General features: G+C 51.9%; 1 protein-coding gene across 1 annotated transcript in view; it reads left to right on the top strand.

The window, feature by feature from the left end:
- LOC109245836 (heparan sulfate glucosamine 3-O-sulfotransferase 3B1-like) overlaps positions 1-25,008 on the top strand; it is a 39,597-nt gene extending 14,589 nt beyond the window's left edge. Inside the window, 2 exon segments of the mRNA XM_019413397.2 lie at positions 20,909-21,269; positions 21,271-25,008. Of these exon segments, the coding sequence (XP_019268942.2) occupies positions 20,909-21,269; positions 21,271-21,528 (619 nt within the window). The 3' untranslated portion in view covers positions 21,529-25,008.
- Positions 25,009-25,251: the final 243 nt, after the last annotated feature.

Here is a 25,251-nt window from a genome sequence, read left to right as displayed (position 1 = left end):
ACCTTCATGTGCCTGGGGGCACCTGGGTGGCCCGGTCGGCTGAGTGTCCGACTTCAGCTCAGGTCGTGATCTAGAGGTTCGTGAGTTCCAGCCTCGCGTCTTTGCTACCATGCGGAGCCCGCTTCGGATTCTGTGTCTCCCTGTCTCTCTGCCCCTCTCCTGCCTGCCTTCTCTCATTCTCTCTGAAAAATAAAACGTCACAAAAAAACAACCTGAGGTGTCATCATCCCTTTAACCGCCCGCCTCCTCCTCCCCAGGGTGATAGTGCAGAAAAAGTAAAGAAAGAGAAGGGGCGGGGGTGGGTCGCGGTAAATCAGGGGAGCCAGCCCGGGCGGAAAGTTGCTGAGGCTGAGGCCAGGGGAAACCGACTTGCTCAGGAGGATTTCAAGTCGGGTCTCGCTGCAAGCTTCTTTAGAAGGCTTCGCCCGGCTGGTGTGCCCTGAGCAGGCTAATTGCTGGTTCAGCGTTCCTCCAAGAAGCTTATGTCTGCTTTCAAAGGTGAGGGCCCCGTCTCTGCTTGCTGGCGCAGGGGGGCGGGGGTGGAGGGTGAATTGTATCTTATTGTATCAGAGCACGAGCAGGATTGCTCACGCCCCGGACAGAAGGCTGAGTTCTCTGGGAAATAACCGTTCACTAGCCGCACATAAACATCAGCGCCCTCGAGCTGCAGAGGGAGCCAATCACTTTAAAAAACAAAACAAAAACAACCTTGCATTTTCCCTTTTGTTGTCTGGGGCCCAGGGGGAACCCTTGGAAGTGTTCTTACTACCCACGGCACCGGAAAGGAAGGAAACTTGAAGATGAGGTGTCCCTGGGAAAGAAGGCGAGTGGAACCTTTTAACGGAGAGCGAGAGGGGGATTAATTTACCTGTTTGTACCAAACTTAAGTTACAGGAGTATCTGGCTTTCCCCTCCAAGCACTCTAAACTTGCTAGATAGAATGACCTTATCTGCAGATACGCTTACCATCGACTCCTTGTATTTGGGGACATTCTAACACCTGTTTGCATCGCCTCCCTCACCTCTGCCCTGGGCTCTCGCTTACAGGGGGGGATGTCTGGCGGGGGCTTTTCACGTGGTCTATAGGCGCGGACCGTTTCACACCAGAGTGGGGGCCCCCACTGCATGAACTTGACTAGTTTTTCATTCTTATCGCGCTTCCCTTCCTATAAAGTTACGTATGTTTTAGCGAGATACTTAATACCCGTCTTCTCTTTCTGTGGGGCCTTCTGGAAGTCGGGCAGTAAGGCAGACTTCTCGCCAAGCCCTGGCCAAGGCATCTGGATGGTAGAAAGAGGTGTGGGCTGAGCACTAGGGGATGGGGTAGGGCAGAGGGAGTGTCGGGATTGGGAGAGGAAAATGGCTCAGAAGTTGAATGTTATGTGGGGAGCGAAGCCTTTATCTTACTGGCCAGAGGGATTTGTTGGGGGGGCGGGGGGCACGCAGCTGAGCCTCCCCTACTGAAGAAATTTACAGATGCTTACGTGAGTTTTGCACTTGAATTCTTTCCATGCAAGCATCTGCTCCCCGGGGTACTCATGAGAAGGGATGGGGCTCTCTTTGTCACTTACTCCAGACCCCACCTCTCCCTACTGCCTCCCTGGGTAATTTGGATGACTGTCCCGGAGGGCCTTTGCTCCGCGGTCTGAATTGAAGTGTTGGGGGAGCCTTGCCCACGTCAGCATGGAAAAGTGACTGCAGGTATCCGTCCCATGTGGCTTAGGGGCTGCATTTCCCTGGGGGGGGTGGTGCGGGGAGGCAGGGGGAGGGCTCAGGAGAGCACAGCCGGGGGGCTCATGATGAGGGGTCTGCCCCGTGCACCTTTCTCCTTCCCTCTGCCTTTCTTTCCCTCTGTCTCGTCTGGTTCCGTCATTCACAGTTATCCTTAGCCTTGTGTTTTCCTCCTGTCGCAGCTGGAAACAAATACAGAATGTGGCCCGTGGCTTTTTGTGTCTGTTCTATAAAAAGAGCATTTGCCGGGGAGCACATGTGCTGGCTTCCTCAGGACTTAAGCTTTTGTGCGTTTTAAGGTCTTTGATCAAAGAAGCCACCTCATCTGAACCCAGATGGTGTCTTTCGGGGATGCCAGTTGTGGGCGGGAGGGGGTGCCTGTGCCCTGTGGCTGTTCGGCCTCCACCTGTGGCACATGGATGGTCCGTAGGTCCCCCAAGCTCGAGGTGCGTACCCCGCACGAGCAGACAGCAGAGGTCCGGCTGCAGGGAAAGATAACACCGAGCGTTTGCACCGTTCAGGCCCAGCCGTGGGCTTTGGGTCCTACACGTTCGGCCCCACTCAGCGTTTCGCACGTGAGCGCCATGAAGAAGCTTCCAGCTGCTTGTCACTTACACTCTGACGTGGATTTGGTGCTGTTTTGCGACCATGGCAAAAATCCTTGGGCTTCTCTGTGCTCGGGGGCGCGGATTGAGGGGACCCCCGGGAGGAAGCCAGTGTCAGGGACAGCCCTGAGGACCGTGTCCCCTGGAGCCCAGCCGCAGGGATGGAGAACTAGGGAGGGCTTCCCTTAGCTCCGGGTACACGTGACCATCCACTGGTGTTGCTTTTTGTTCCCGATGGCTGCGCAGATCTGATTAATTTACGGAGCATCGATCCTGTGCCAGACTCCGGGGTTGCAAAGATGTGTTCATTTCTGAGATGCTGTTGTGTGTTTATCAGCCCGGCCGGAGCCTGTCCTCGTGAAATTTGCATTCTCCTGGGGAGGCGGGCAGTAAAGGCATAGCAGGTGAACGAATAAAACTAGAATACTCCCACTGATAAGAGCCAGAGGAGAAATAAAACAGGACGGGGCATTGGAGGGTTAGCGGGGAGGAAAGAGCTGCTTTAATTTTAGGCAGGGGGTCTTTTTCAAGAGGTGATGTTGAGGAGAGGCCTGAATGAAGAGAGGGGGTGTCCGAGGGTCCAGGAGGTGGGAACCTGCCCCCAGAGAAGGCATTGTGACCACAGTGAAGAGATCAAAGGAAGTTGGGTGGGGGGAGGACAGAGAGGAAGCTCTTTATGTTCTTAATGAGGATGCCAGTTGGGGGCTCTGTGAATGGGAGGGCCGGGATCTGACCTACTTTTTTAGAAAAACCCTGACCACCCCATAGAGACTGGCCAGGGAGAGTGCGGCTTCGGGTAGGGGTTGAGATGGCTTAAGTACAGTGGACCTTGATGGATGCACAAAGGAGAGGCCTGGTTAAGGGGCGCCTGGGTGGCTCAGTCGGTTAAGCGGTTAAGCGTCTGACTTTGGCTCAGGTCACGATCTCGCGGTCCATGAGTTCCAGCCGCGCGTCGGGCTCTGTGCTGACAGCTCAGAGCCTGGAGCCTGTTTCCGATTCTGTGTCTCCCTCTCTCTCTGACCCTCCCCGATTGATGCTCTGTCTCTCTGTCTCAAAAATAAATAAACATTAAAAAAAAAAAAAAAAAAAAGAGGCCTGGTTAAGGCAGGAAAAGATTGCAGAGGGAGACCTGTTCTGGATGGGGAAGGATCTCTACTGGGAAGGCCTCAGAGAGGAGGGGGCACCCTAGTTAAGGTTTTGACGGGTGAATAGGAGTTTGTGTGCAGACCGTGCGGGGAAAGGGGTCTTCTTGGCAGAAGGAATACACGTGGAAAGACAAGGAGGTCTACATGAAAAGGTGTGGATGTGGGGAAGGATGGGCAGAGGAGAAACATAATAATTAGGGTAGGACAGCGTCAGAAGGATTGATGTCTTTGGTGAGTGAGCCTTAACTTCATGACTTCAAAGTGCCACTGGTAGCACTGTTTATCCCGCACCTTCCCCCCCTTCTCTCTCCCTCTCTCTCTCTCTCTCTCTCTCTCAAGTATTTCAACTTGGAAGCGGGATTTACAAGATGCCGTCGAGTAGCGTTCAACGGGCATCGCTCCCGCCAGCGATCAGAAGAGAAGCCGCCCAGAAAACCCGGCAATTGCCAGAGATGCTCACAGGATGTGTTCCGGGACCCACGTCCCCTAAGCCGGTTGCTTTTTTGCTTGTCTGGATGGAGCCTTTCATTAGGGTAAAGCCTAAAGCCATGTAATTAGAAATTCCACCGCTTGGCTCTTCGGACCTACAACAGAACAGCTCCGTGGACGCTCGGCTCCAGGATTCTTAGAAGCTGAGCAGGGCCGGGCGGCTGGTGCCCAAATGCCAAACCTGGTAATTAAGAGGTGGCTTGGCAGGCACACACCTGTTCTGGGTGTGCAATTAGTGCCTGCCGCCCTTGTTACTGGAGGTTGTACCTCTGCACCGACCCCTGGGGGGGGTTGTGGGGGGTGGGGGGGGTACGTATGTGTCGATTTCCCCCCTCCCCCCTCCCCCCTCCCTCTCTCCTCCTCCCACCCCCTTTCCTTTCTTCTTTACTCATCCGAAGCCATCTTTCTCTGTTTTTTTTTTTTTTCTGGATGCCACGTTTCCGATCGTTTAGTCCCAAGCCGCCCCTCTCGGGATTCCGCCAGGAGCAACCCCGGTTTTATCCGAAAACCAGAGTAAGAGGCTCTCGCGCCTGTTGCCGTCGTTGTCTTTTCTTACGGCCCCAAAAAGGGCCATTGCAAAGAAGGGGACCAGCTTGGAAGGCCAGAGGGGAATGGGAATGATGCTTGGGAGGAGAGCATTTGGTGGTGTGGGTTTTTTTTTTTTTTTTTTTTTTGGTTTTTTGTTTTTTTTCCCCAGGAATTGCTCATCAGATACTTTTCCAGTCTGCATTCCTGGTTTATAGCCAGGCTAATTTAATTTCCAGCTGAGAGGCTACTCCCCATATGATGGTAATCTCAAATAGTTAATGAGCTAGAAGAAGAGGCAGCCTATTGAATTGATTCGCGGGGCTCAGCTCAGCGGTTTCGCAGCCCTCATTTATCAGCCTGTTTGTTTCTGGGTTTGGGAGGCTCGTTCAGCCTGGCACGGCCTCCTGGATCTCCCCGCTCCCAGAGGTGGATTGAGCTGTGCCTTCTGGCCTCTGGACATTCGGAACCAGCTCGCCTTTCCTTTTCACGCCTGGCTTCCTCAAAGGGAAGGAGAGCCGAGGAGATAACCTTGGGTCCGTGCGTCTGCCTAGGACACCTGTAAAGCACACCAAGAAAAATCCTGAGTCTCCTTTCCTTCACTCCAGCCAGGAGGGCGCCTATCACCGGCAGAGCCTTTTGGGCCCGCCGCTTTGAGCCACGCTGCCCTGTCACACGGGTCCTAGGATCTGGGGCAAGGGCTTTCCTCCTGCAGAAGGCCGACACCGCTGAAGAAATTAAAGGCTTGAGCGCACACCGGGAACAGTGACAGAGGAATTAGGGCCATGCTTGGGAGAAGCTAATCTGATTATTTTCGTTTGTGTGATCATTTGTTTCAGTAGGGTTGAGTTGAGAAATGAACTCGAATAAAAAGCATAAGAGCACGAGTGCAGGGAACCAGTAAGAGGTTTATTTAGCTCCTCGTTTCTAAGTTAATCTCTCTGCGAGCGTGTGCGCGCACACACGTTTATTGAATGCAAGTAGGTTTATTTCATTATAACTTATGCCCCATGTAATTCCCCAAATTAACTTAAAACCAAGCCTTTTTATTTCTTATCATCAGAAAAGGAGAGAAGGTGGAAACCTTTTAGGAAGCGGATGGGTGATACCAGATGGGTCGGTGGGTCAGGTGGATGACTGCTGTGTTGGAGCCTTTTAATCCTGGGGGCCCTTAGAAGTGTCGAGAACTGGGATGGACAGTGGGATCCGGAGCTGAACATTCTGATGTCCGAGGCCAGGCTCTGCCATTGCCCCGTGTTTGATTTGGGGCGGCCCCATTTAACCGCCCCCAGCCTCAGTCTGCCCATTTCAAAGATGGCGCACCCTGCCCATTTCAAAGATGGCCCCTGAGAAGGTTGGTGTTGGAGAGGCAACCAGATCCTGGAGACACATTCCTTTCTGGTGAGTAAAGTGCGGAGTCGGTCTCAGAATTGACCTCCTCATGGTCGACGACGAGAGACCCATCTTCTGACAAAAAGGAAGCTCGTGTATTCTTTACCAGAGGCAGTCATTTTTCTTTGTTTCATTCTTTTTTTAACATGTATTTATTTTTGAGAGAGAGAGAGAAAAAGAGACCAAGCGCAAGCAAGGGAGGGGCAGAGAGAGAGAGAGAGAGAGAGGGAGACCCAGAATCCAAAGCAGGCCCCAGGCTCTGAGCTGTCAGCACAGAGCCTGACACGGGGCTCGAACTTGTGACCCATGAGATCGTGACCTGGGCCGAAGTCGGACACTTAACCGACTGAGCCACCCAGGCGCCCCCAGTCATTTTTCTGTTGCCTGAACTTTGAGTATTACAGTGATCAGTGTCTTTGTGGCTTCCCAAGGCCACGCGTAGACCCATCATTAAGCCAGCCCATCATGGGGATCCCTGCTAAAATACGGAGGTGTGTCCCATTTGTAGGCAAAACCTTAGGGGGGTGGTGAGCAAAGCTCACAGGGCCTAAGCGTGATGCTGACGATATTACATGGACGGAGAATGAGTGTCCCCTGGGCTCTGGCCGCTGACCTAATACACCAGCCATCCCAGTTGGACTTGCGACGGTAAAGCAGCAGACTGGTGGCTGGGACATTGCTGTTGGGGTCGGGGCGGGGCGGGGGGGGTCATCACCATTGTGTTGGGATATTTCTGTTGCCTTCTGAATAAGAGCTGAGGGGTCTCCCACCCCGGGAAAGGGAGTCCTTCCTCCGACGGATACTATATTTGTCTCCTAAAGAGTCCAGATTCGTGGAGACCGATGGGTGGGGCCCCGGCTTTAGGGAGCGTCTTTCTACACTCAGATGATTCCGAGTCTCAACTTGTTACCCAGTAGTGGCACCTGCCTCCGAATGACAAATGAATCAATGCGCGTTTAGCGAGCACAGGGGTGAGGGGTGGGGGGTGGGGGGGGGGAAAGCAGGGGAACTGCCCTTTGGAGGGGTTGGAGCTACACTAATTTCCCAAACGTGCTAATGGGGCAGCAGAGGGCCACACGTCTCTTGTTCTCTCCTTTAGGTGGTGTTTGCTCAGGGGCTTAAGTGCCCTGTGTTCCCAGCCCCCGGGATTTGGAAATGGACTCATTTGGAAAAGTAGCAGCTTAAAGGCCTTTATTTGGTTTTGTCCGTGAATGGAGAACACCACTGAGCCTCTCAGGGAGAGGCGGCCCACTCTCGGCACCCTGCCTCTGGCTCGCCTCCCAGAGAGACTGCCCGCCCACCCCAGGCTGACCCACCTGCCCAGAATTGGCCTTTCCGGGCCAGAATTCTAGCCAAAATTTGGGGGTATAGTTATCTGCGTTCTCTCCGTTTCTGTTTTCATATATATACACACACACACATACATATGGACACAAAAACTTAAATCCTTGTTTGTTTAAAACACTTCTTGGGTGAGAACCTACGTTTTGCTGCTGACTCCTCCCCCCCCCACCCCCATCACTCTGTGGGAAGCTACAACTTAATGCCCGTGAATTCAGAGCCCATTAGTGCCATGCGCACCCCCCCCCCAACCTTGCTTTAAAAACTGCAGATGATCTGGGGGCGCCCGGGTAGCTCAGTCGGTTGAGCGTCCGACTGTGGCTCAGGTCATGATCTCGTGATTCCTGAGTTTGAGCCCTGCGTCGGGCTCTGTGCTGATGGCTCAGAGCCTGGAACCTGCTTTCAATTCTGTGTCTCCCTCTTCTCTCTCTCTCTCTCTCTCTCTCTCTCTCTCTCTCTCTCTGCCCCTCGCCCACTCATGCTTGTGTGCTCTCTCTCTCTCTCAAAAATAAATAAAAACATTAAAAAAAAAAAAACTGCAGGCGATCCTTGCTGCTACGTCTTTTCCCATCTCTGTCCTGTGTTGCTAGCTTTTCTCTTTTCCTTCCTACAAAATGGCTTTGAATTAGCTACTCTTTTTCATTCCCACTGCCCCTTATTCAGGCGCACAGAATCTCATTTATCTTGCAACTCCCTTATTGAAAACATACTTACGGTGATTTCTTTTTATTTTACTTTTTTTGAGAAAGAGAGGAAAAAGTACAGCAGGGGAGGGCCAGAGAGAGAGAGAGAGGGGGAGAGAGAGAATCCCAAGGAGGGCTCTGCACTGTCAGCACACAGAGCCGGATGCAGGGCCCGAACTCCCGAACCGTGAGAGAGACCCTGACCTGAGCTGAAACCGAGAGTCGGATGCTTAACAGACTGAGCCACCCAGACGCCCTTTATTTCACTCACGATTAATGAGAGAACCAGACAGGTGTTACCTGTGGTTCTGAGAAGACGTCAAAAGAACATAAATTCACTTGGAGTAAAGAAACGTTGCTGTGACTTTAGAAAGAGGGTGGGAATCGGGCTTTTTTCCCCAAGCGGTGGGAAGTGGAGAAGGAAATCCACAGAGCCTCCCCCAGAAAGCGTTTCTCCGCATGCCTGTGGTCAAGAGCTATATTGCATCGCTGTGTTGTTAATTTAGAATTCCTAGAGTTGCAGAATATTTCAAAGGCAGTAAAAGCCTAGAGTCAGCTAACTGGAAGGAAGACACCCCCCCCCCCCCCCGTTGGCAGTCTTTTTTTGTTCCTTCTAAATTTCTTCATGTTTTTTTTTTTTTTAATGTTTATTTATTTTGGGGAGAAAGCGAGAGAGGAAGAGACCGAGAATCCCAAGCAGGATCCCAGCTCTCAGTGCAGAGCCCAACGCGGGGCTCGAACTCATGAACCATGAGATCACAACCTGAGCTGAAATCGGGAGTCAGATGCGTAACTGACTGAGCCAGCCAGGCGCCGCTCTTGACGTCTCCTTGTATCAGTCTCCAGTAGGACTCCCGGAGCCCAGATCTGTTCAATATGTGTTGCTGGGAAGCACCATGGGCCACACTCCAAATATATCTCTGTGCCACTCCCCTGCTCCATCTGATGTGGCTTCTCACCGCCTTAGATCAAATCCAGCTTCCGTCTAGCATTTGTCCATTTACCCACTTACCTACTTCATTCATCAAACAGCCAGCCCACTGGGGCGCCTGGGTGGCTCAGCCTGTTGAGCATCCAACTTCGGCTCAGGTCATGATCTCACGGTTCACAAGTTCGAGCCCCGAGTGGGGCTCTGTGCCAGAGCTTGCTTTGGATTCTGTGTCTCCTTTTCTCTCTCTCTCTCTCTCTCTCTGTCCCTCCCCACTCATACTCTGTCTCCCAAAAATAAATAAGCATTTTTAAAAAATTAAAAGAAAACAGCCCACTTATTGTTGCCACAGTGAAAATAAGGCACAGTCCATTTCTTTGGGCGTCGGGATAGGAGATCATCACTATTTTCCTTCTTCTTTTTTTTTAATGTTTATTTATTCTTGAGAGAGAAAGAGAAAGTACAAGCTAGGGAGATGCAGAGAGAGAGGGACAGACAGAATCCGAAGCAGGCTCCAGGCTCCGAGCTGTCAGCACGGAGCCCGACCAGGGCTCCAACTCGTGAACCGGGAGATGATCTGAGCTGAAGTTCAGACGCTTAACCAACTGAGCCATCCAGGCGCCTCTGAGATCATCACCGTTTTCCAACCTGGCCCCAAACAGTAACTTCTCATTCCAGGTTGTGCCCTCTTCTCTTTGGATATCTGCAAATGGCTTCAGTCATTTAGCCTCAAGCATTACTGGCTCATTTACATTCGTTCATTCATTTACTTGTTCATCAAGCACATTATTTGCACATCAAGCACATCCATTTTTTTGCTGTTCTGTGTGTCTTTTGAAGATAAAGGTCCTTGGGGCGCCTGGGTGGCTCAGTGGGTTAAGCATCTGGCTTTGACTCAGGTCATGGTTTCAGAGTTCATGGGTTCGAGCCCCATGTTGGGCTTTGCGCTGACAGCACGGACCCTACGTGGGATTTCCATTCTCTTATTCTCTCCCCTTCTCTCTGCCCCTGCTCCACTTTCTCTCTCTCTCAAAATAAGTAAATAAACTTAAAAAAAAAAATCCTTAACATTCACAATCCAAACAGATACAAACAAAACATGGAGGGCAGTAAGATTGTACCAAACGTTTTGTTCTTAGAAATAGTCATTAAGCTTAAAAATAGTTACAGGGTTAGTGTTCCGCTCAGACTGATGGAGGGTAAAAGGCTAATCTGACTTGTAACTCTTAGCAGCCTCTCTCACTCGCCATTTAGTTATTTGATCTCTTTGGTGCTTAAAGTTTTGTTCCCTTGGGGGACTTGCGGTGTCGGTGGGGAGAAAACGCTGTGTCTGAAAGCACAGAACTGCTGGAAATGTTAATAAGACTCACCAGGCAGGCAGGCTCATCCACCAAAAACTTCTCATTGAATGTAAAAAAATCACCATGGGACACACACTCCCTGGAGCGTAGCATCAGCCTCCCAACACGTTCCATCCCTCCTGTCCTTCCTCGGACATGAAATCCACAGTCAAGTTGGACTCTGCAATCTGTTCCAAATTTATTGCTTTTCTATATTAAAAAAAAAAATGGCGGACCATGACGAAGAATGGATGGGAATTGGGGAAGTTGGACTTTTCTTCTGCTGAAAACGGACTCTGGTGAACTTCCATACTTTTGAAGCTGAGAATTCCAAAACGGTTCGGGGGTGGGGAGTTGGGGGACTTTGGTGAGTGTCTCTGGGGTTTCCATCGGCAATGTGGTGCCACTCATTTTCTTGAGACCCCTGTGTGTCAGTTTCAAGGACTTGGTCAAGCCCAACTGATGACGGTAAGGAGTGTGAGATAACAACCAGCAATTTTTTCTTTCGTCAGCAGTTTCCTCTGAAGTTTATCCTCTCCCTTGGATATTCTCTCTGGGTAGAAAGTACTTCTTTTCTTCTCTAAAACGTTCTTGAGCTATTTAAAGCCTGCAATAAGGGACGTTTATTTGTAGTCATTTCCTTTTACTTTAGCTTGACTTTAAACTTACATCTCGGGATTTTTATTGGCCTAATTTACTTTATACGGTTTTCAGTTGATAACCATAAAACGGGGTCCTGTTTGTTGAGTCGAGGGGAAGGATGGAGCCCTTATCTTGGACTTCAGTCTGGAGTTGACTGGGATTTCTCTGGTCCCGAACTCCTACTGGCCGCACAGCCGGGAGGCAGGAAGGTAACTGATGATATCAAGTCTTCACTAGGTGGGTCTGGTTTCAGCCAGTTGGGCTATTTCTTTCCTTCAGCCTCAGATGGACCCCCCCAACTGTGGCTGGTTTGATCCTTGTAAACATTCTCTGCCATGTTAAAAAAAAAAAAAAAGGAAAGAATCTTCCCAAGTAGGTTGTGTTTCTATTCTATTAAAGGCTGCCTCATTTTCCATTCTTCTGTGGCTTGGATCACCACACTCATTCATTGAAGTCAACCCAAGAATGGGCACTCAAAATTCCTTTGTCTCTGATGTCCTACCAGGGGACTAGGAAAGAAGGTCCAATCATGAGCTCTTTCATAGCACAAGTGGAGAATTAAGGGAAGCTGAGACTTCTTCAGATACTTGGTTTTTCATGAGCCTTTGAATTTGAGAACCAGTTTAGTGTTTTCTTTTTCCTTAGCAGTATTTCCGCAGAAATACCCCTAGGATACAGCCACATGCCAGGGGAGATAATAAAGAGATACGAGTGGGGTTCATTCCACCTTACCTTTGGGTAGGGTCTTGCTGCTTTAAGAGCTTTTATTCACTTGCAAATGACATCCAATTTTATTATTATTATTATTATTATTATTATTTTCTTGTAAACTAGGCAGGACAAATCTTTCCCTTTTACAGATGAGGAAAGGCAACTCTGAGATGTTAGGCACTTTGCCGGAGGCCACACAGCCTGACCCTGAACCCTGCTTTTCTTTCCACCCCACCAGGCACCAGGCTATTTAATAAGCGGGTACATAGATTCAGGGCCCATTGAACATTGGCCTCTGTCTGAATTCCACCCCAAGGTGTTGGCCTATACCGGTGCCCCTGAGATGTAGTTAATGCATGTCAAACAGATCTCTCCATCCGGGTTTGACTTCACCCCTGCCAGCTTGGGTCAGACCACTGGGTCAGACCACTGCTGGCTGAACAGGAGATGGAGGAGGGGTGCGGTGGGGAGAGATGGAGATGATCAGCGTCATTTTTCAGATTCTGAGAGCCCAAGAACATCCTTTTAGACCAACCCATTAACTTGCATATAGAGGGAAACGGAGCCCAAAGCTTGAGTGCCTTCCTGTCCAAAGCGGGAGCCAGAACGCACAGCCTCGTGAGCTCTGTAGCCTCTGCTTTTTTTTTTTTTTTTTTTAACAGTGTTAGAAAGCCCCCTCCCCCTGCCCCCCTGCCTTGTGTGTTCCCTCCCCCAGCTTCCCCGGTAAGGGGTAGTGCTTGCCCTTCGCTCTGTGTCCACAGCTAGTGCTGAGTGTTTTCTGCAGCTCTTGGGCGGGGGCCTGTTTACAAACATTTGCACCGAGTTACCAAGGGCACAGGGAAGGCAGGTTGTCTCGGGATGAGGCAGGGAGCGATTTACAGGAGCCTGTGACACACACGAGGCGGGCCCTGTGCTGCCAGGCAAGCTCCCCCCCAACCCCCCTTCCCCCTCCCTCCACAGTGCTGAGGCTTCCCTGCCCCAGGAGCCTGTGCCAGACCCCCAAGCCAGCGCTGATCAGAGACCACCGCCTGGCCCCTGGCCCCGTCTCGGCCCAGGAAGCCTTGCAAAGCAGGAGCAGGACCGCGTCACCTCGGGCTTTGCTCACTTGGGGTCAGGTGCCCCCCTCCCCTCCTCCACGCTTGGTCCTCTGCCCTGTCCCTCTCCTCCCACCAGCAGGGCTGGATTAACTTTCTTAAAAGTCCGCTTCCCTGAAAACTCTTTTTCTTTCTAATGATCAAAAAAAAAAAAAAAAAAAAAAAATGCGTGCGTGTGTGTGTGTGTGTGTGTGTGTGTGTGTGTGTTTCCGGAAATGGGACACATTACTCTGGTTGCACAGGATTGGTCCCGGCACACAGTCAGGTCCAATAAACGCTGGAGCAGTGCCCCAGAGAGCTCATCACAAAAGCCTATTAGCTTCTAATTGAAACCCTCTCTCCCTCCCCCCCACCACTTACCCCCCCCCCCCACCCCTTCCAGGAACAGGAACTCAGGCCTTTGTGAAGCAGCGTCTATAACAGAGGATTCTGCCAAAAAGAAAGGCATCTTGAGTTGACCCAAAGGAGCGAGATGCTCTTTTGCGCCCCACCCCCTTATGGCATTCAGGGGCTTTTCATTTTCTGAGCAGTATTGAAATTCTAGGACAATGGAGGCCAAATCCTTGCAGTGGGGGTTGGGGGCTGGGGGTGGAGAAAGGAGAGGGGAGGGTTGCAGGAGGAGGAGGCCTGGGGGAGTCCAGCCTTTTGTTACTTTTCTTCTTTTCTACCCATTACCTTAAAAAAAAATTATAAAAATAAAAGGAAGGGGGAAAAGGCCCCAGTAAACTTTGTAATGAGTCATGACATCACTTCCGGCAGCCCTAGCGATCCAGCCTGGGGACCCGGGAGACCCCGAGAACAGCAGACTATTTACAGTTTCATTTTAAATTATTTTTAAAACCCTCCCAAAGGAGTTCTTTGATATGCAAACATCTCCCCCAAATGGAGATAATTATTTATGGAGATGTGGCTCTTTGAACGGGTGGGCTTTGAGGCTCCCTAGGAAAGGAAGAAGGTTCCAGATAAGGAGGGGCCAGAGCTGATACGCATCTCCCGCCCACCCTTCCTCCGGCCTCCCTCGGGGTTTGTTGGGGGGGGGGGGGCGGTTAGAAAGCAGCTTTAAAGAAGAAACTTACCCAGAGTTAAGACCCACTGTTGGGAGTTAAGGCCTCTCCAGCGTTGTCCACAGTCAGGGTTTCTAGAAGTTTCTTCCCTGTCCACGGGTTCCTGGGCTTTCTGTAGGAGAGGAAAGGGGAGGCTGATAGGCTGCAGCTTCTGTGTGTTTGACCCTGGAGGTGCACTATAACTTACAAGGTGACGAGATGGAAAGACACGGGGGGCGGGGGTAGTTTTTTTAGGGGATGCCGGATAATTAGGGTTGGTAAGAGAGGCCCCCAGAGAAGGTACGAGATTAGCCCACACTTGTTACCAAAGTCCAGCGACCAGGACCATAATGACCCAGGGACCTCCTCTTTCCCTTCCCTCTGGAAATGCTTTAATGTGGCCTAAGGTACCAAGTGCCCAAGAAACCTGGGGGAGACACCCCCCTCCCCACAACCTGCCAGCGACTTGTCTTCCAGCTTTGAGCTTGCCGCCCCCCCCCCTTCCTGTCCTGTCAAGTTGGCCTCTCCGCAGTGGGGATACTGAGGCATTTAGCTAGCACTGAGCCTGAAGTAAAGCCCCCAGCCGGCTCTGGCTCCTTCCCTCCCTCCCCTGGGGAGTAGAGGGGCTTGGACAGCCCCAACTCTGCAAGATGAGGGGACAGAGCAGTCCCATTCCTAGTGATCTAGGTGTCCTTCCATAAAATAAAGACTTTTTGTGTGTGTGTGTGGGGGGGGGGGGGTTGCATATATTTTCAAGGCAGAAAGCTTGACATGTTTCTCAGACCTTGTCTCGTATGTCTTAAGAATCTCGGTTTTCCTTTTTATCCTGGGTGGTTGGGGCAAGGGGGGTGGTGGTGGAGGGGCCAGAGTGGACCGGGCCACGCAGCTGGGCTCCCCGCGTCCCAGGAAGAGCCCTCAGCTCAGAGGGAGAGTGAGTGTAGACAGACTGGACTGTGGCGAGAAGGCGAGAAGTCCCCATAGGGTGGTGGCCTAGGCTTAGGGGTGGGAGGGCGTGAGACCCCATGAATTCCCCAAGGAGGAAACCACAGCTCAGAGAAAAGAAGCTGAAGCCCGATGAGATCCTCCGGGTCCTTTGGGGTTCGTGTTGCGGCTTCAAGTAAATTTCATTTTTTGAGACCAGTTTCGGGTTCGTGGCAAAATTGAGGGGAAGGTGCCGAGATTTCCCTTAGACACTACCCCCCCACACACACACACATGGGACCATCCCCCACCATCCACATCCGTCCACCCAAGAGGGACATTTGTTACAACTGATGAACCTGCCTGCACACGTCATAGTCTCCCGAGTTCCAGTTTTCGGTAGGGTTCATTCTCGGTGCGTACATCCCATGGGCTTGGGCAGTTTCCCCTGCCCTAAAAATCCCCTGTGCCCCTCACCGTCTGTTCGTGTCGCCTCTCCCCCTAATCTCTGCAGATCCCCCTGTCTTTGCGCGGAGCTGCTGGTATGTGTGGGTTTATCAGGTGACATTCTACTTGTCTCACCTTTTTTTTTTTTAACGTTTATTTTATTTATTTTTGACAGAGAGAGACCGGGCGTGAGCTGGGGGGAGGGGCAGAGAGAGGGGGAGACACAGAATCCGAAGCAGGCTCCAGTCTCTGAGCTGTCGGCACAGAGCCCCATGCGGGGCTCGAACTCACGGACCGGACCGTGAGATCGTGACCTGAGCCGAAGTCGGACGCTTAACCGATTGCGCCACCCAGGAACCCCGACTTGCCTTTTGAAGGGGACATCCTTAGGTCCTAGACAGATTTGGGACTGTGCAGGTATGAGGAAGGAGGTGGTTTGGTTTATTTTATTTTATTTTATTTTATTTTATTTTATTTTATTTTATTCTATTCTATTTTATTTTATTTTAGGCGTGGGGGGCATAACCTTTCTAGAAACCTCGATTCTTCTGTTTCGTGAAGATTGTTCTGTTCTTGCTTTTGTGTTCCGAATTCTCAGAGGCTGGGCTCCGGCTTCTTCAAGGAAAAGCTAAAGTAAATGTAGCAGAACAGGTTCTTGGCTTGTGCCCCAGGAGGGTCACCCTTTGTCGGAATATCCCGAGCCTGGCAGCCTCCTGGTCTTACTAACTTCACAGATCGGGAGCTGAGGCCCAACGTGTCAGGGATGCGGCCAGGGGGTCATGCCAGTTAGGAGCGGAACTAGAACCAGAAGAGAGGCCTTCCTGGAGACGAGTTGGTTTTTTTGTCTTTTAAGTCAACGGTTATACCCGTGAGGTCAAAATACCTAAGTCCCGATTGAGCATTTTCTGATGCATAGAGCTGGACACCAAGGGTGATGAGTTACTATACGTAAGTTTAAAAGACATTTTTATTTTTAGTTTTTTTAATGTTTATTTATTTTTGAGAGAGAGAGAGACAGAATCTGAAGCAGGGTCCAGGCTTTGACCTGAGCCCAAGTCGGCCGCTTAACCCCTGGAAGAAATGTTGAAAAAGAAAAAAAAATCTTTGGAGTTCGGACAACGTGGGGGTATTTCTGCAACCGAGGGAGGCCCTCGTCATCCCGGCAGGGGGAGGAGAAAGGGGCAGGCCGAATGTTCCCTGGTCTCTTCCCCCGTCTCTTAGGTCTGAGTGGGAGACTGGCCCTCCCCGACCGACTGTGGCTCACAGCTTTGTCTCCCTGCCCTGGAGGGCATTCGCTTCCCTCTGCTTTGCATAAATGTCTCCGGCATCTGCCAGGCTGTGCGGAGAAGGTTACACCCATTTGAATAATCGTCCTTTTTATTGTTGTGTAATTTGCCAGTTCAAACAGTAAGTTCAGTTGCTGGACCACGGGAGCAGGGGCGTCACCCGAGGAGAGAGAAAGAGACGCAGGGCAGGAAAATTAGGGCCACATTGGCTGCTGGAGAACATCACTGTTGTCAGGCTTTTTAGAACTCTGGTTCATTCGAGTTTCCTACGCCTTTGGGCCTGAAGGTTTGTTTTTAATTGTCTGCTTTTAGAGGAACGTATTAGAGCCAGTCCGCCTGGGGCCTCCGGTATCCTGCTCTGTGGCCCAGCTCTTGGGGGGGGGGGGGGTCACTGATATTCCCAGAAGATCACTGTGCTGGTCATTGCTGGGTTTTGATGGCAGTGACACGGCTGCCTTGGCATCTGAGGGTTCGTTGAAGAAGTGGGGTCCTTTCTGCTCTCTGACCTGGGGGATCTGCCTGGTCAGGATCCCTTAGGCTTGTGCTAAGGGCATTTCTTGTGCGTGTGAGCGTGTCTTCCTTGGACTTGCAGCAAAGACACCGTCCAGCCCTGTGGGCTTCACAAGTGCCCGATGGTGACACGTGCCGCGTGTGGAAGAGGGGGCTGGGGCGGGCACCGGAGGGGGAGATCTGTTCCCACAATCGCTAATATTTCCAGGCTCAGCTGACCGCCGGAGATTGTGGGCCTAAAACGTCTATTGTTTTGAAATCTGACTCCTATTTGAACAGTTAGGATCACAGCCATCTGATTCTAGCACTGAAATACCTATTATTAAGATCCTAATTTTGGGGGGGGGGGAGGGGAGGCAGGTATCTATTTAAAGAGAGGGGACGTGTGTGTGGCCCTGTGTGCTCCTCATCAGATTAAGAAGAAACAGGAGGTTGGGAAGGGGAAGGAGCCTTGGAGGGGTGACTGGGCCCCCACCGCCCACCTGTAGGTCGGTGACCTGTGTCCAAGGGAGCCACCCTCTCTCCTTCGGCGTGTTTCTTCATTGGTGAACTGGGGATCGCAGGACCCCCCCTCCCCCCAGAGGCGTGTCGTGAGGATTAAATCAGATAATGCACGGGAGAGTTTCTCCGCAGGCTCACAAGCACTATATAATTATTAGCTGTGATGATCAGTTTGAGAAACTGGCTTGCATAACGAGCTGCTCAATTAAGCTGCAAACCTCCCCCCTGGCCTGAGGCCGGCTTGTCCTGCTGGGGCCACTGGGAGGGGCTTGCCCTTGGCCATGTCGTCGTCTCCGTCTCCTCGTTTCTTCTTGGTACCACTTGTGCCCAGAGAGGTTTTGGGTACCTGGACGGGAAGCCCGGCCGGGGAAGGGAGGGGGGAAGGAGGGAGCCCCAGGAAGAGAATGGAAAAGGCTTCAGACCTGGGGATGGGGGTGGGGGGGGGGGAAGGGGACTTGCCTGGAAGCTGCCGGAAGGTTCGGTGCCAGGGATTTTCCCACACAGTCCTCAAGCCGTGTTCCCCACCCAGTGAACCCACGGGGCTGTGCTGGGAGCTGGTGGCTCTGTCTTGAGCACAGAGCCCGCCATGGAGGACCGCCCCCCCCCCCTCCCCCCCGGGAGCCTGTGGAAGGGACTCAGGAGGCATGTGCGGAGATGAGGGAGAACCCACTTGTGTATCTCTGCCATCAGCCACGAAGCAAGGGGGGAGCAGCCCACAGGCTCCAGTGGGCAGGGGCTGAACAGTCTGTCACAGCACGAGTCCGCTGGCTGTCATTTGCAAGATCAAAGAAAGTCCTGGGGGCCCCTTGTGTGCTCTTTGCCACATATGTGCAGACTGCAGACCATTCTGGGGAGAGAGGGATCCCTTGGAGCTGGTGGCAGCCAGAATGGCTTGGGTGACCCACAGGCGGTCAAGCTCAGGAAATCTGTCCGCCGTTCAAGGAATCTTTCTTTGTGGCCAAGGAGGTTTTGCCTTTGGACTTGGGGATAGTGAGGCTCTCCCGGTTTCTAGCTCTGTTCTGTGGTGTCTTACTCCCGTGGCCCAGTGAGCCATTTCGGTTGCTGCCAGACCCTTGCGGTGGGGTGGGAGGAGGTGCCTGGGTGGCTCAGTCGGTTAAGCGGCTGACTTCAGCTCAGGTCGTGATCTCACGGTTCACGGGTTCAAGCCCCACATCGGGCTCTATGCTGACAGCACAAAGCCTGTTTCAGATCCTCTGTCCCTCCCCCGCCCCGTCCCTCGAGGCTCCCCCTCTCAAAAATACGAAGAGCTGTGGTGGTTGGCTTTCTTTACGTCGTGATAGTGGCACTTTTACTCTGGATGTTAAACTCTTAAAGAATGTCCAGATGTCCAGTTGCCAGTGACTTAATACCAGGGGCAGAGAGAGAGGGGGACGAGGATCCGAAGCAGGCTCCAGGCTCTCTACTGACAGCAAGGAGCTCGATGCGGGGCTCGAACTCCCCAACCACGAGATCGTGACCTGAGCCAAAGTTGGTCGCTCAACCGACCGAGCCACCCAGGCGCCCCTAGACTCCACCTGCTTTTGAGTGAAATGCAGAACAGACTGAGAGCCAGGACTCTTTTTTCCTCCATCCCATTAGCCCCGTGACACTGCCACGTTCACCTAAGTGGTTAATGGGCAAAGTGGGTCAATCCAGCCTTAGCGCAAGCCAGGGATGGCTCCAGGGCTGTGAAGCGGCCTTCCTTGGGGACGACCTCCTTCCCCCGAACTTGTTTTTGAAGAAGGAGCTCTCCCAGCCTGTGGCCCTTTCTGGCTCGTGCGATAGAACTTTCTGTCGTTTCCATAAATGTGCTTATTAGTGCTTATTACTGTGCTCTCAGTAGATGAGGGCTGGCTTGAGCTGGAGGTTTAGGATGTCCTACTGGGAGGTAAATATTTGGTCAGAAATGATGTGGGAATTGCCTTCTTTACAATTCCCGGGCCCACATAGAAATCTCTATCCCATAGCTAATGGAAGATTGTGCATCCGGGACCAAAACTGAGTCTCCAGTTAGTTAACACATCTCCTTTCCTTTTGATGTGCACACATGTGCTCAATTTTGTCCCGCCATGTGCTGTAAACTGTGGGCTGAACACAGAAATACTGGAAATAATCCTCTCGTAGGAACAGTAGTTAGTATGTATTAATTACATATGTTAAGCGTGTTCAGAGCATGTTAGGATCATTAATGGTCTTACTCCTCTTCCAACTTCCATGAAGTAGGTACTGTCACCTTCATTCTTACAGAGGAGTAAGAGAAGCCCAGAGAAGGTAAGACAGTTACTCAAGGTGGCACAGCATACACGCTGAAAGCTGGGATTTGAACCCAGGCCATCTGATGTCTGAGCCCACGTCCCTTAACTGTTTAAACTGCTCTGGCTTTACTAACCTCCTACACACACGCTGAACGAAGTACCACTGTTCCCACATCACGTGGTGGAATGCTCCAGGCCAGGGAGCATGTAAGTCACAACCTTCCATCATCGGTTACTGTTATTTGCAAAGCTAACTGCCACCACAAAACAGCTTTTTTTCTTTTTTAATGTTTACTTTTGAGAGAGAGAGAGAGAGAGAGAGAGAGAGACAGCGTGAGGGGGAGAGTTGCAAAGAGAGAGGGGGAAAGAAGAATCCGAAACAGGCTCCAGGCTCCAAGACATCAGCACAGAGCCCGACGCGGGGCTCGGACCCACGAACCGTGAGATTGTGACCTGAGCCAAAGCCGGATGTTCAGCCCACGGAGCCCCCCTCCCCCGCCGGTGCCCCCAAAGCAGCTTTTTGGTGCCAGTATCATGGCCTGCATCTCTTATAGGTTGTTAACAGTTTTGTCGGCATACTTTTATTTAAATTAAGGCTGTGATAGAGATCTTACGAGCCCCCCCCCTTTTTTTTTAATGGAATCTAAAGTATTTTTTGGAAGCTTCTGGAGCTGGGTCTTGGGAATTTCCTCTTGGCAAGTTTGCGTCCGTTTATATACTTCCATCCGATTTCACCTGGGTTTTAGGTTGCCGCGTGCTCTTTGCCGTGAAGGCGTTTTTGTCCGTGGTCGCCGCGTTGGAGCAGGTATGGCCTGGATGGGCCAGGGGGACCTCTTCCTCCTGGTTCCCAGCCGCACCCGTGCCCAGGCTTGGTGAGCACACGAAGACAGGCTGGTGGGGACTCCCGGACGGCACCGTCTCTGGGGGCTCCAGGTGCTGTGGTCAGGAAGGGTACATACCCAGAGGCCAGGGGCCTTTGTGTTGTGACCCCTGATGTTTGGGGCGGTCCGGAAAGCTGGGTAGCCTGCACCGTGAGTCAGGGGTGGTGCCCCACGACAGGATCGGGAGAAACTCCCCTCTCTTCCTTCCTCTTTTTGTCTCGGAGGAAGGTGCTGTCATACTTCACGGAGATAGCATCTGGCCCCCCTGGGGATGTTAAGGTGCCTTCCGGGGACGACCCGCCGTTGGCACTCTCTCGCGGTTCCGCAGCCGTTCCCGGTAACAGAGGGGAAGCCGGGATCGAAAGTGTCGTCTCGGAGACGCGCGGCCAAAGAGGCGTCCCCTCCTGAGCCGACTTTGCTCTGCTTGCTTTTCCCCAGGGACCTGATGCCGAGGACCCTGGACGGGCAGATCACCATGGAGAAGACGCCCAGCTACTTCGTGACCCGCGAGGCGCCCGCGCGCATCTCGGCCATGTCCAAGGACACCAAGCTCATCGTGGTGGTGCGCGACCCGGTGACCCGGGCCATCTCGGACTACACGCAGACGCTGTCCAAGCGGCCCGACATCCCCACCTTCGAGAGCCTGACGTTCAAGAACCGCACGACGGGCCTCATCGACACGTCGTGGAGCGCCATCCAGATCGGCATCTACGCCAAGCACCTGGAGCACTGGCTGCGCCACTTCCCCATCGGCCAGATGCTCTTCGTGAGCGGGGAGCGGCTCATCAGCGACCCGGCCCGGCGAGCTGGGCCGCGTGCAGGACTTCCTGGGCCTCAAGAGGATCATCACCGACAAGCACTTCTACTTCAACAAGACCAAGGGCTTCCCCTGCCTCAAGAAGGCCGAGGGCAGCAGCAAGCCCCACTGCCTGGGCAAGACCAAGGGCAGGACCCACCCGGAGATCGACCGCGAGGTGGTCCGCCTGCTGCGCGAGTTCTACCGGCCGTTCAACTTGAAGTTCTACCAGATGACCGGCCAGGACTTCGGCTGGGACTGACGGGAACCCCCCCCCGCCCCCCCCCCAACCACCCCGGCGCGATGTGACTTTCCCACTTGGCTTCTATGTTGAGAGAGATTATATGTATGTAAAATGTACAGAAATCTATTTTATAATAATTTATTTTTAATTCGTAAGCAATTAATTCACTAAGCTGCCTAGCCACGCTCTTCAGAGGGTTTAGCTTCGCAATCCGTTCACATTCCAAAGCGTCTCATCGGTTCTTTTCCTCACAGTTGATGGTGCTTCCGTGTGTCCCCCCCCTCCCCCCCACCCCCATTCTATTTAAAAAGAAGAAAAGCACAACTTGAGATTTTTGTCATTACGGGTACGCAGCCTCTGATCGCTGGCTGAATTCGCTCGCCGTCTCCTTGTGTCTTGGGTCTCCTAGTGCGGCTCCCATTTCTGTCCCTGCCTGCACACCTCGCAGGAACGCGACACCCCCCCCTTCCCCCCCGCCCCAGAGGGTCACGTCTCCTGTGGCAGCTTCCTCGCCCCTGTGTTGACATTTCCGAGGACGTGGATGCCAAACCACAGCGCTGAGGCTTTTCCCCAAGTCTGCTCAGCTCGTGGGGGACATCCCTGCCTTTGCGGGGACGCTCGCCTCCTTTCTGGGGAGTCCTTCGTGCCAGGGTCCAAACGTTTACTTGGGCGTGGGGTTTTGAAAGATGGCCCTGTGTCCTCTTCTGCCCCAGTCCCTGGTTCATTAAGCAGCTCGAAGCGTATGCAGACGGTAGTTCCTCCTTCCCAGGCCCCGTGTGTGTGTGTGTGTGTGTGTGTGTGTGTGTGATGCTGGGATGCTGCTTTAGAAATAAAGAGGACCTCTGATTTGCACGCATACGCCATGCCCCGTTCTCCAGGCCAGACAATTCTGCTTTGACACACCAAAGAAATCCCCTAGGCTAACAGAATCTCCTGGCACACACCGCACGGGTCCAAAGGGGTCAAGTGCATCCCACCCCATCAGAGTCCGCCAAGGTGCTGCTAGGTGCAGAGCCAGCCCCAGTTGGGCACATCCCAGTAGACTGGGAGTAGACAACCTCCGAGGGGAGAAAAGACAACCCCCCCGCCAGAAAGGCGGCCAGCAGAAGTGAGCCCTGGCCCCCTCGCTTGATGTCTGGAACTCTCCTCCTCGGAATACCTGGCTCATCCCAGATTGACAACACAGTCTGCAGCCGACGGCCAGACTGCAAGAACGAAGAGTGGCTCTTGTAAAGACAGGCCGGGAAAGCTGGCCCCGTGTTGCCTGGAGACGCTCACGCCTGCCAGTTGTGAAGATGTCCCCTTGTTTGAGCTAGGTCCCGGCAGAAGGTTTCCAGCGTTGTTGCTGCTGATGGCCGAATGCTCCCCCCGGTACCTCTCTGCCGAGCGAGCAGTGGGAATCATTTTTGAGGACTTAGCCTGTGGCAGTTGGGTAACCCTATAGCAATGTCACGTAACGAACATACTCCCCGTGTCCTGTTTTTGGAACCACAACTGCTTCTGCCATCAGAGGGTTTTGATTCGAGTTCTGCTTTCGCCGGGACACATGCGGAAGGTAACGCGTCTCGTCAGAATGGTCGGGGCGTGATGGTCACGAAGTCGCTTTCGTGTGTCGTTGCGGGAAAGCTTGCCCGACAGAGTACGAAAACTTGTATGAAAGGAGAGAGATGGTCCCTCTTTAGCAATCGGTCAGGAGGTCACTGGTCATTAGGTGATGTCTGGTTTGTGTTTGCCCACAAGTTTCAGCCCGGGTGCGCCCAGCTCGCCCTTAGCAGCAAAGCGATCGTGGGTCGGGTGAGGTCTGTGTAGGACGATGGGCCGGGGGGCTCCGTGCGATCCTCAGATGTTCTGTTCGTTTCAAAGCTCTGTTACTGCCTCTCCCAGGTAGCTTAGCACCTGCATTTTGGGGAACACCCTAACCCTGGCGTGGGTCTTTCTCCCTTCTTGCTGCTTAGGCATCAAGACGTCTGCAGAAGGGTGCTGATTGGTCCAGAAGGGTGCTGATGGGTCGGTCGTGTGGTTTTCCAGTCCGAAAGCTCACTAGAAATAAAACCACGGATGCTGCTTTTCAGTAACAGAGTATCGTTTCAAGTAAAAGCCGGTATCCACCCCCTCCGCCTCACCCCTGCCCTGGCCACACTCTGGCCAAATGCGAGCCCCGACAGGGCTCGTGATGCAGAGTTTCAGAAAGGTTCGGAGGAGGGCTCGCGACAAAGCAGTCCGCCTTCGGGTCCCCGCCGTCTCTCCGGGCTGGACAATTTGGATGAAGTTGTTTATTCCCTGCCTTAAAACAGAAACAGGAAGTTTTCAGATAGAAGGAGGGGAGGGTCATTGAGTCATGAGCCCTGAAGCGAGTCAAGATTCTATTCTGGGTCAAATCCTTGAATCCAAACAGATGGCGCTCGTTAGCAATGACGGACTAGAGCACGTTTTTCTAGAGCAGACAAATCAAACTTCTGCGCATCTCTTCATAGAGGTCTGATGGCTCGTAATTCCTGACGGATCCAGACGCGACATCTGCCCCCAGGTTACACCTCATCGTGTGATAGTTATTGTAGAGCCCGAACCCCCCATGCCTTCCTCCTGTAGGAGTTAAGCAACACAAACACATAAAATTCAGCCTTGAGTTTCTTCCTGTTCTAGCAATCTCCAAGGCCACCGACTCAAGTTTTTTTAGCTGTTAGAAGACAAACACCCATTTCATGTTTTGGCCTTTTGTCTCAGCACGTTTTGGGTTTCTTCCAGTTGAAAGCTCTGCTGTTCAGTGGGGTACTTGGCCCCTCTCGGTTTTGTCTTCTTATTAAAAGCAAAAAAGATAAAGAAAAATAAAATGGGAGGTTTTTTACTGTCCCAGAAATCTGTGCTCGCTTGGAGGTGTTTGTATCGTAGTCTGGTAACTTGGTAGGTCGTACCTGGAAAGGTATTTAGGTATATTGGCTGCCTAAGAAATACTTATTTGGATGATGGAGGAAGAGAAATTATCTTTTTCATAGGATTCTCTTTGGAAGTTATTTCGAGTGGCAGTTTAGACTTTTGGAGAAACAGTTTCAGATCTGCCAGGATATTTATTTACGTAAGAAAGGAAAACGGAAGGCTCCGATAAACTAGAGATATTTACGCGTGGGTCTCAAACGCAGACACAGATGTCCGTGTCATTTTTTTTTTTTGTTATTCTCGAGAAGGATGGTCCCTTAAACTTAAAGGTGTGGTTAGATTTTTTTTTTTTTCGCTTTTGTAACCTTAATTTATGACGGAGTTCATTCAGCCCAGGAATCTGAAATACTGTGCAAATTCTGGCGGCGTGTCTTCTATAACCTGGATGTTAGCATAACCAATATGTACAAAAAAACAAAAAAAAACAAAAAAAACTAAATCAAGTATTTTGTCCTATGTATAACACAGATTAATTTTACACAGAGAAAAGAGGTTTCTAGGAAAATGAAAATCTGGTAATTCATACTATTTCTTTGTATGGACGAATAAAATATATTTTACCAACTTGTGGGTACTTTTATGTCTTACGGCGTGTTGCGGGGGGACGGGGGCTGTGCTGGTTCGTTGAATAACCAATCAGATGCGCGCGGTCGTGGGTGCACATGCGCGCGCAGCGCACACACACACACACACACACACACACACACACACACACAGGCATTCTGAGGGTAGGTTGATTGGCAGACTTCAAAATCCAACTAATCTACAAATATGTGAGGCAGGTTCTTTGTAAATGACTCTCAAGGC

Source organism: Panthera pardus, unplaced genomic scaffold (assembly GCF_024362965.1).
Source record: "Panthera pardus isolate Hobbes unplaced genomic scaffold, ASM2436296v1 HiC_scaffold_3, whole genome shotgun sequence".
In the NCBI taxonomy this organism is placed as follows: Eukaryota; Metazoa; Chordata; class Mammalia; order Carnivora; family Felidae; genus Panthera; species Panthera pardus.
Note: the sequence above shows the minus strand (reverse complement) of the source record. Positions and strands in the feature narration are given on the sequence as shown.